This window comes from Geospiza fortis, unplaced genomic scaffold (genome assembly GCF_000277835.1).
Source record: "Geospiza fortis unplaced genomic scaffold, GeoFor_1.0 scaffold130, whole genome shotgun sequence".
In the NCBI taxonomy this organism is placed as follows: domain Eukaryota; kingdom Metazoa; phylum Chordata; class Aves; order Passeriformes; family Thraupidae; genus Geospiza; species Geospiza fortis.
In genome coordinates this window covers 6,472,175-6,483,235 of record NW_005054300.1, presented here as the reverse complement: position 1 = coordinate 6,483,235, position 11,061 = coordinate 6,472,175, and the positions used below count along the sequence as shown (strand labels likewise).

At 49.5% G+C, this 11,061-nt stretch overlaps 1 protein-coding gene across 2 annotated transcripts in view; it reads left to right on the top strand.

Moving 5' to 3' along the window:
* The window catches only part of CPN1 (carboxypeptidase N subunit 1), a 12,119-nt gene extending 1,885 nt beyond the window's left edge, over nucleotides 1–10,234 (top strand). For both annotated transcript variants that reach the window (XM_031062570.1, XM_005416435.2), the window contains exons 2-9: nucleotides 2,166–2,362; nucleotides 3,024–3,179; nucleotides 3,634–3,816; nucleotides 5,243–5,354; nucleotides 6,032–6,171; nucleotides 6,467–6,566; nucleotides 8,014–8,132; nucleotides 9,976–10,234. In XM_031062570.1, coding sequence (XP_030918430.1) covers nucleotides 2,166–2,362; nucleotides 3,024–3,179; nucleotides 3,634–3,816; nucleotides 5,243–5,354; nucleotides 6,032–6,171; nucleotides 6,467–6,566; nucleotides 8,014–8,132; nucleotides 9,976–10,107 — 1,139 coding nt within the window. In that variant the 3' untranslated portion in view covers nucleotides 10,108–10,234. The remainder of the gene's footprint in view (nucleotides 1–2,165; nucleotides 2,363–3,023; nucleotides 3,180–3,633; nucleotides 3,817–5,242; nucleotides 5,355–6,031; nucleotides 6,172–6,466; nucleotides 6,567–8,013; nucleotides 8,133–9,975) is intronic.
* Nucleotides 10,235–11,061: the final 827 nt, after the last annotated feature.

The window sequence follows — 11,061 nt, the reverse complement described above, 5'->3', positions numbered from 1 at the left end:
TGCTGCCGAGCCAGACCTTGCTGGCAGCCAGGTGTGCTGGGGCCTGAGGAGAGCAGCTGCCTCTCCAGGCTGGGGGGCTGCACACAGGGCTCCCTCGCATCCCTGCCTTGTGCCCCTGAGCTGCAGGTAAGGACAGAGCTTTCTGCAGGATCTTTTGCCTTTTCAAGTCCTGGTTGATGTGGTTAAACGCCGGGGTTGATAAGTGCAGGCAGCCTAGTCACACGGAAAACTGCCAGCAGGGCTGCAGGGGTGTGCAGAACCTATGCCCCTCTCCGAGGAGCAGCCCCCACAAACCCCACAGCACCCCATGTCTGGCAGCACTGCTCTGGGGGCATACTGCTCCCATCCTGTGCCCACAGTATCATTTTCAGGGGTGCCAGGAGGTAGGATGGGAGGCTTGACTCCCTCTGACAGTGTGTTCAGCCCTGGGAAATCTGTGTGGCACTGAGGGCATCTGGGGTACCTCCACAGTGCATCAAGGTCTGATTCAAAGCACAGAGTGAGCAAAGGGCACTGGCGGTGCACCACTGGATTTTAGACTTGCAGAACCATATGCAAGCAGATGGAAAGGCTGTAGGAGATGACTCAGATCTCCCCTGCCCCAGGCAGGCACCAGGAACATGTGTCCCTGCTTGTGGCATGGGCCGCTGTCAGGCTGGCACTTTCAGCTTGTAGCGTGAGGAATTTGGGAAACTGTGGATTTCCTTGAAGGACATGAGAAGTAACTCTGAAAAGCAAGCTCAGAGTCAATGGGCTTGCATGCAGTAATTAGAGTTTGTGTGCCCATATACATAAAGTTTCAGTTTTGCATACTGAAAAAGGCTGGCAAATCCTGCTGCAGACTCAAACAAAGCAGAGAATCCTTGCTGAAACCTTATTTTCAGGCTGCACATATGCCCAAGATTTTTCTGAGTTTTTAATAACTACATTATCTAACTAAATCAGTTCTTATGTCCCTGAAATCTAACAAGATCAAAATATGTGGCTCACCTCTGGTGTCTTGCGCTGAGAGAAAGCAATCAAAAAACGTGGAAAAGCAAAATCTTTAGCTTGAATTAGACCTTTTTTTTTAATGCAGCAAAGACACAGGGGCAAGCAGCAAGCAGCAGCTCACAATCTGGGGATGTGATGCCTTTTACCCCAGAATCCCGATAGACATCACACCTGGCAGCAGGGCTGCACACTGCCACTGCAAGTCTGATCCCTGCTGGTGTCCAGAAAGCTTCATGGTGCAATGGGAGTCTCAAGATCTGGCAAGCCAGCAGTTCTAACAACACTCTTTGTTTTTCCTGAGTCTTTCATATGACAGTCAGGCTCCCTTTTTAACTTAATTCCCCTGTTGTCTTTCGTTCTACCAATGCTGGCTCCAGCCTGCAATGTGACATTTTATTTTCCCACAAGTAACTGCTTTAAAAGGCCTCTGGGAAAGCACAACCTGTCCCTCACATGTCCTGCCTCTCCTTCAGCAAAGCAGCAAGTCCTGTTCCAGGCACTGTCTGCCTGTGGTCTCCAAGTCTGTATTTTGAGACCTTATTTTAGAAAAGCCAATGGCAAGAGGCCTTTTTGGTCACAGTGGAGCTGCCTGAGGGACAGTTTGATCCATATTCAGCTCAGCTGCTGTGGGTTTCTCCAGGCTCTTTTCCCTTGAGGGTGAGGAGGGCTTTAACCTTGATCTTGGAGGAAGGTAAAGGGGAAGGAGAGATGCAGAGCTGGGAATGGACCATGCTGGTGAGGGGCACTGAGTGCAAATGTAGAAGAGCAGAGGTGGGAGAAACAGTCTGTCCCCTCCACTGCCACCTACCCCGGAGCTGTGAGGTCCTGGCAGCCTGGGGCAATCCTGCCAGTGCTCCCTGGTCCTTTTGTGCTGCCTTTCACCACCCCAAGACCAAACCACCAGCAAATGCTCTTCCTGTGTGCTCCAAAGGCCCAAAGCAACCAGGAGGCGAGTCTGAGCTGCTCTCAGAGTGCTGTGCAAAATGAAGTGGAGCCCATATGAGAACTGTGCCACTCTCCCTCGCTGAGGTTTGCATTTTCCAAGGGGAAGGGTCATTTTAGACCATTTATTGAGTGTCCCTTGGGCTTGCCTGGGGCTCCCCATGGTAGGCATTTGCTCTTCCCCCCTGTTCCAGCCCTGGCTGATGGCATCACTCTCTTGCTCTCTCCAGTGGAGCCAGAGTTCAAGTATGTTGGGAACATGCACGGGAACGAGGTGCTGGGCCGTGAGCTGCTGCTGCAGCTCTCGGAGTTCCTGTGTGAGGAGTACCGCCGGGGCAACGAGCGGATCACACGCCTCATCCACGACACGCGCATCCACATCATGCCCTCCATGAACCCCGACGGGTACGAAGTGGCTGCCAAGCAGGTACCAGGCGGTGATCACCTCCTCGAAATGGGTAGGGGCAGAAAGCCCTTCAGATCCCTTTGGGATCCCCTTCACTGCAGCTAGGAGGAGGGAAAATCCTTTTTTTTCATGCCCTGCCAAGCTTGTCCCCGTCAAATGCTGTCGCTGCTTGTCACCTCCTTACCAAGGGCTCGTGCTGTGTGTCCTTTTACAGGTGACCTTGGCAGATGATGGAGAAGACTTCCTATACCTGTCTTACTCTCCTTAGAAGTTATTTGTCACAGAAGAGTCACTGCAAATCCCCTGCCCTAGACTGGGAAAGTGACAGCTGAATGCCACTGTCATAAGCAGGCAGAGACATGAGAGATGGGGGGTGGAAATAAGCCCCTTAGTCCTCCCGAAAAAAAATCACCCATTTCTTTGTGCTTCTAGACTTCAGGGAGATATCTGTGGCTCTTTCAGCTAAAATAAATTGTTTGTTTGTCTTGTGGCTTACTCTGTCACCCTGAAAAATGAAGATACTGTTATTGATTTTCCCTGTCAGTACCAATATTCTTTATTGCCCTACCAGCAATAACACATCTTGTAACTCATAGGCATTGAAGTGCTTTTACAGTGGCCAGTCTCTGCTTCTGTGATGCCCAATCTGGACTCACCCCTGTGATGTACCTTTGCCCCACAGGGCCCAGACAGCAATGGGTACTTGACAGGGAGGAACAATGCCAATGGAGTGGACTTGAACCGCAACTTCCCTGACCTCAACACCCTCATGTACTACAGCAGGGAAATCAGCGGGCCAAATCACCACATCCCACTGCCTGACAACTGGAAAAGCCAGGTACCAGTCTGGGATACCGTGAGTGCTACAGCATCCTCTTAGAGTGTCTCAGCATGCAAGCAAATACACTGCTCTTTGGCTTGCACAGTGCTTGTTTCCTTTTCTGAGCCTTCTGCCTGCAGAGAAATGATGCAGTCCTGGTCCCATATCACAGCTCACCCCTTTTGCCAGGAGAGGCTGACATCACAACCAGCTTGGGGGAGCAAGCTGCAATGCACAGGGCAGAGGAGGTGGCACATGCTGGCTAACACCTGTGCCTCAGGTTTTGGGGTTTAGCTGGGGGAGCTGCTTTGTGTATCAAGGCAGTTGGTGGAGAACAAAGGAAGCTGCAAGAGCTGCAGCAGACACATTGCAGGACCGGGTCTGACATGGTCAATCACACCACAGCCTGGCATGGAGCAGCAGCTGGCTCAGAGGTCTCTTCTCCCTGTCTCCTTCTCTCTTCTCCTTACAGGTGGAGCCAGAGACATTGGCTGTGATCCAGTGGATCAGCAGCTACAACTTTGTTCTCTCGGCCAATCTGCATGGTGGAGCAGTGGTGGCAAATTACCCCTATGACAAGTCCCAGGATCAGCGGGTCAGGAGCCACCGGCGCACGGTCAACACGCCTACCCCTGACGATAAGTTGTTTCAGAAGGTGAGCACGGCCACACTGGGCAAGGACAGAGCGAGGGCTGGACGGGAGCTCTGGTCACTACATCATGCAGGAGCTGAGCCAAGAAACATCTTGGAAATAATCATTAGCAGACTACAGCATTTCTGCCAGCCACTGGCTCAGGAGCCAGGTCAGGACAGTCCCACCACAGGGATAGGCCATGCTTAACTCTCAGGGGCCCCTTCCTTGTCCATGCTTGGTTTTCCCATAACCCAAATACCACTGGTATACTCAATAACAACCTGCTCTTTCAAAGCTGGAAGCTGCACTGAGCTTTGCCACACCATCTTAGAATGCGTAGGGTTTTTTTCCTAGAGAGGTGACTGGGACCCTGCTGATACCAGGATAAAGGAGGTGGGTGCCCAGCAGGGGCTTATGGATGGCAAAGAACAACTACAACAAACAGCAAGAGCTCCAGGAGCATAAGCAGACAGCAGGGAATGAATCAGTCTGTGCTGTTGATCCTGTTAGTGCTAGCTGAAGCTCGTGGTTTTTCTTCATTATCCCAGAAAACAATGCCTTCAGTCACTGCTTCCATTAGGAAATACCCAGCATAAGAAAAAAGTAAGTCTGCCTCAGAACAGTTAATGAGAAAAATAAGTCCAAGCTGGAGTCCAGCCTTTTCTGGAAGCAGAATCTGCAGGGGCTTGTCAGGACCTCCTGGGATCATGGCTGTGCTCAGACCCAGATGTCAAGATGCTGCAGTCTGGGGCGTAGGCTAATGATACCCACATGGCCTCAGGACTCAGAAATGTAGAGAAGTAACTGTTTGCCTGCTGACAGAATGATATTGCACTGGAATCTGAACCATAATAAAGGGTATAGAATTTCCCTTAGAAAATGCAAATGCCAGTCTCTCTTAAACTGTGTCTTATGCAAAGGACTGCCTTTGGATGCAGCAGCCCAGTTTTAGCCCTGCCTTCATGTCTAAAAATAAACAGTAATCTTAATAAGGGCAACAAACAAGTCGTTGCTAGAACCAGAACTTGCCGGAACTCTTTCCTAATAGAAATTCCACCGATATGTATCTGGTATTTGCCAGGACTCATACTGGTTGCTTTTCTTCATATATCTTTTTCCTCTATTAGTGCCATTTGCTGTGTGGGGCCAAGTGTCCCCACATAGGTCCAGTGCCTTCTGCTCTCTCTCTTTTCAGTATGAGCAGGGCAGAAGCCCTTTTGCCATCAACAAGCTTCCAGCTTGCCAGGTTACTGCTCTTCCTTGTAGTCTTGTAGAGGTCCTGGGCACCTCGTGTTGTATTTTGTGGCAGTAGAATGCAGGAACTCTGTCCTGTCTGACTTCCCTCCCATGCTCCTCAGCAAAGGAGGGAGCATGTTTTGTCCAGAGCCAGGCAGGTTCTCCAGCTGTGTGGGGCTGGAGCAGTGACCACTGGCTGCTCTCCCTCTAGCTGGCCAAGACCTACTCATATGCCCACAGCTGGATGCACCGGGGCTGGAACTGCGGGGACTACTTTGCTGATGGCATCACAAATGGGGCGTCCTGGTACTCGCTCAGCAAAGGTAAGGGCTGGGCCAGTGAGCACCCCCCACAGCAAAAAGACATGAAGGGATAGACAAGAAACCTCAGGACAGGATGGGTTGGGGAAGGACTGTGGCAATAGGATTATGCCCATTACTAGACACCATTCTGGTGTTTTGTATCTCAGACCAGGAAATGGCTTGGGAAAGAGCCACAGAAAAAGCCAAGGTCTACAGAGACCTTCATCCTATGTGCTTCTAGAAAAAGGAAACATTAATCTGCTAGTGTATCTGAAAATCCTATGGTGTAATTCTGTCAAAACCCAAAACTGTGACCAAAGGGAAGGCAGCTGCTAGTTCCTGAAAAATCTCATTAAAAAGGGACAATGAGGAAACTGAAAAATCAACACATAAGACTAGACAAAAGATTGAAGAGGAACTGGAAGAGATATATAGGCCCCCTGTGATACCAAACCTCCCTGGGCTTCTGAAGGCAGGTTAATGAATGATCCAGCTGGAAGAGAGAGTTGGGAGCTACAAGGAGGGGGCTGCATGGGTGGAGAAGGCTCTAGTTGCACTGTCATGCAGGGAGGAAGGAGGCTGCACCTGGGGTGCAGAGAAGGAGAATGAGACAGTTCTGGTCAAAGAAAGATGGCCCAGGATGACACAGGAATATGAAGGGAGCCATGCCCTGACCATAGGGTATTCTTGTCTTCCAGGCATGCAGGACTTCAATTACCTCTACACTAACTGCTTTGAAATCACCCTGGAGCTAAGCTGCAATAAGTTTCCCCCTGAGGAGGACCTAGAGAGGCAGTGGATGGCCAACCGGGAGGCTCTTGTTGCTTTCATTGAAGAGGTAAAGGGACAGTCCTGAGACCTACACCCTTCTCCTGCAGATCCCCACGGGCCTGGGTGGTAGGGGACCAGTAGGCAACATGAGTGGAAGAGGGTTGGTTATGGAGATCATGGGGTGCTTTTGTTGGTGGTCTTTGGGGAAGCTCTTGTGTCCTAGACTGGCTGTGGTGGGGACAACCAGGATCACCAAGGGTACAGGGAAAGGTCGGGTTGTCCCCAAAGCTCTGCCCTTCTCAGCAATACCCTCTTGAGCAAAGGAGGGGCCTTGACCCATCCATCTGTCTCCCTCCCTGCAGGTTCACCAGGGCATCAAAGGGATGGTGTCAGATGAGAACAACAATGGCATTGCAGGAGCAGTGATTTCTGTCCAGGGAATCAGCCATGACATCACCTCTGGTGGGTTGTCGATCTGCTTACGTGTCTGAATATGTGAGTGAAGCTAGCAGGCAAGGCTGTACTATGGGAGGCCATCATGGTTTGCTTGCCAAAGACACTAGAGGAATATGACATCACTAGAGAAATATAAGCCTATCCTTATCCTTGACCAGGGTGGGCTTAGGAATGCCTAGGAAGGACAGAGGTGAGAACTGGAATGCAAACCTTACTGTAAAGGACTTCAGAAACTGAGCTCCTATTTTATCTGGGAGGGACAATTGAGAGGATAATCTACTCAAGCCTGTAAGTATCTGCAAAGAGTTGAAACAGAAGATAGCAAAGAACAAGATGAAAAAAGAAAGAATAAGATGAAAGACTGAAAGTTCACACCAGACAAGTTTAGAGTGAGAATTAAGTGCCACTTTACGTTACCCAAGTTGTGGTTGTTTCTCCCTTGCTGGCCAGTTTTAACCTCCTTTCCATGAACACCCTCTTCCAAGCAGACCAAACACTACAGACTGCCTGCAGAAAATAGCTGATATTACAGCTCTTCAGAGGTCAGACTATGAAATCATTAAAGCTCCTCCTGGCTATAGGTCTGTGAGTCAGTAACACTAATATTTGGCACTTATTATGCCAACCTGCATAGGAAAGGGGACTGTGGAAGAAATCACAGAACAGCTGGCTGTCAAGGGCCCTCTGAATTCTTCTGTCCAGCTTGGAGCAAGATTTTCCTCAGAATTGGCTCTGATCAGCCACTGCTCCCTCCAGCCAATTCTCACTGACCTCAAGGATGGATATTTCACAGCCTAACTAAACCTGTACCAGGGTTCTACCACATTCAGGTGAAGCAGCACTCCCAGCTCCACTCTGAGGCAATTTGCAATACCTATCCAGTTACATAGATGGGATTATACTCAGATTTCCAAAGTAATCCATAATGTGGTGTTTCCTCACTGTTGATCGTCCCCTGTCCCTAAGCACACCAGAGCACAGTCTGTCAAAGTGCTTCTGAGGCTTTCTTATGCAGGGAATCAGGGAGCAGCTGAGCTAATGAGCAACTAAAACCTGCTAACCTAAACGTGGCAGAATTGTGTATTGCGGGAATTAGATTGTGTTATGCATAAGGAGTCAGACTGGAGCTGTGATTGTCTTTAGGTCTGGTGTCATCTGACTGGTGAGTGCTCAGCTTTGCAGCCCCCCTACACAGCCACAGCCAATGCTGCTGTACAGTCCCCTTTCATTTGGCTTTTACTTGCAGACTGACCTCTCCGTGGCACTAATGAGACATCACTTGCAGTATACCAGTGTGAATCCAGCCTTGAGATAGCTAGCAGATTTGGGAAAAAAATCCGGGTTTTGAAGGCTACACATCCTAGAGGAAGTAACTCAGCAAGAATTACTGGTATGTCTTATGCTTTGCTCGCTGAGCACCCTGAATGCTTTCTTTTCCTACCTTGTGTTCCAGGTGATATGGGAGATTATTTCCGGCTGCTGCTGCCTGGCTCTTACACTGTCACAGCCTCTGCAGAGGGGTACCAGCCCCTGACAGTCACAACAACAGTGGGCCCAGCTGCACCTTCATTGGTGAGTCAGGCTGCATAGTCACAAGGGTTTCTCAAAATATCTTCACCCCAGGCAGAAAGAAATGCGGTGGGGGATGTCTAGTGAGCAGGAGAGAAAGGAGATAGGATGTAGAGCATTTCCAGTGGCTATAGATTATCTGTTTTGGCAGACAAGGCTCCACACAGCTCACAGCAGTGAACAGAGTGAAGACAATGCCATGTGCCTTCCAATTCCTTACTGAGGCCTTGCAGCTGCACTGGGCTCCCCTACCAGCTTCTGTGTCCTTCTGCCTCTTGGCCATGGGAGATCTCCTGGCTGGCTGGGACTGCTGCTCTTCAGCTCTCCCTCCATTCTCTTCACTCTCCAGGATGAGATGATATGGAGACAGCCTGGGTTCAGTTATTCCCCCAGCTTTGTGGGTTTCAGCACTCTGTTATCATCTGCATTCTGCCTGGGACCAAACATGTTATCAAACTCATAGCAAGAGGCTGAAGTCTGCCTTTCTTTTTGCTGAGAGCACCAGAGACAAATGGAAACTGAGTGCAAACAAAGAGCAGACAAGCACCTTCAGGAAATGAAGTGTTCTTGAGACACTGGTGTGTCTCCTACAGCGCTTTTCTGAGAGCTGGCTGGACAACCAGAAATTGGTCATAAAAACAGTGGGTGGTGATCCCTGCCCCTGCTGCTGCCTTGTGAACATGGTGGAACCACAGATGCAGGCTCCTCAAGAGACCAGCAGGACTGCCCCAACACCCCCCCACCCCCATCTGCGGCGTCCTGGCACATCCTTTGCTTCACTGTATGTGCACTGGTCAGGCTCTGCTGTAAATACACTGTGGTTGTTCTCCCACCTTCCATCGCTTCATCCCACCCTGCCCAGCCTCTGAAGTTCTTCCAGAGCTGCCCTCTTCTCAGGATTAGAAACCTTCTAATTTTCGTACTAAATTTATTTATGGTCAGTTTATGCCTATTTGTTCTTATGCCAATGTTATGCTTTAAATAGCTCATTTTCTTGCCTGGTGTTTATTCCCTAGTATATTTATAGGGAGCTGTCAAGCCCAATCCTTTGTTTTGCTAGGTTAAGCATCCAGCTCTTTGGGTTTCCTTTTTAAAACAGATTTTCTTTTTACGGTGTTACTGTAGAAGACTGATTTGTTCCCTGATGGTCTGATTCTTGCATATCTCCTCTCACAGCAGCCCTCCTTTTCCAGCCTCCAGTTCCCATTTCTGCAACACCTCCCATACTCACTCTTCACCCATCCCTCCCCCAAGAAGCCCATGCAGTCCCATTCCAGTTTCACCTCTCTGTATGGCCTCCCTATTCCCCATGTATATGATGCTGTGTTTTGCACACTCCCTGTCCCCTTCCCCCTCTTGTACTGCTTATGTGGCTGTAGTGGATGGAAGTTTCTTTCCCAAATTTTTTTTTGCCTGAGTAAACTGAGAGGACTGGTTACTGAAAGACTGATTAAGCTAACAAGATGCTTAAAAGAACTGTCTGTCTTTAACCATCCTCTGTATCAAACACTCACAGAGATGCAAAGCAATGCCATGTGTCCACTCTCTGGTGAGAAAAGGAGAATAAAGGACATAGCTCAGTCCCTTGCCATTCACAGCTCATCTTCCAAACCATCCTAGGACATCACATAGCCAGGAGCAACTCTGCATAAAAAACATAGTTCACTGTTAGTACATTTTCCACAGGAGGAAAAAAATTTACAGCTGCTTTAAGAACTGATTTCCTTTAACAATGGCCGAGACCCCTTATTGTTTGAGTTGGCCCCAGAGTCCCTTCGAAGGTAGAGGCACGACCGGCAGAGCACATACACTGTGTTAAATGCAGTTATCTTTATTCTTTCTCCAGGTGCATTTCCAACTCAAACAAGAAGTGGTGAGGAAGCCTGCAGAGCGTAAAGCCTCAGGCACACGGATGAACAACAAAGCCCTTCAGAAGAAGGTGGTGCCAAGAGCCACCCGCAGGGGGACCCAAAGATGAGGACAGCTCATTTGGCTGAGAGCTGGGGAAGCCGTTTACATGAGGCCTGGCTGATCACTCCAGCCAGTGAACTTTCCAACCGTTCAGCATGAAACTGGCCCAAATTATTAAACAAGGAAGTATTTAATCCCTGAGCAAATTGTGAAGTCATTCAGAACAAAGTGAGCCTGGGCTACAGTTCCCTGGACATTGTGTCTGTGTGTGCTGAGTTCGCCTACACTTGCTCCATTTCAGAGAGCTCTGCTCCCTTTATTCCTGGACTGTTGCTACAGCCCACATGAAATGCCACGAGTGTATGCCGAGGATGATGAATTCAATCCTTGGTGTAAGCTGCACTCAGAAAAGGAGCACATGAGCAATAGTCCTCTGGGTGCAAGTACCATGCTTCGCCCTCAGGTAAGGACACTTGAAAAGGCTGCTTTTACTGCTAGGCCTAGGGTTACAGTTCTGCCTAGGCTTAGGATTCTGAAAACCACAAAGCCCAGAGCTCCAGGACCACTGCAGCTGCAAAAGGCATCCCAAGGGGAAGACAAAACTGCCACAACATGGCTTCCTCCACAACTTTTTCCTTGGAACCAGCCTTAGCCCAAGGCTGCTTTTACTGCCAGACTAGGGTTAGGGTTCTGCCTAGGGTTAGGATTCTGGGCTTTGTGGTTTTCAGAGCCCTAACCCTAGGCAGTAAATACAGCCTTGGGCTAAAGCTGGTCGAAAGGAGAACGCTGTGGTGGAGCCATGTTGTGGCAGTTTTGTGTTCCCCTTGGGATGCCTTTTGCAGCTGAGGTGTGCCTGGAGCTCTGGGCTTTGTGGTTTTCAGAACCCTAACCCTAGGTGGAACCCTAACCCTAGCAGTAAAAGCAGCCTTGGGCTAGAAGACATGGGACTGTCTCAATTCCAGTCTTCAGGGCAGAGTCAGAGTAGGGAGACGCCCTCCCTAGAACAGGACAACCAGCCCCA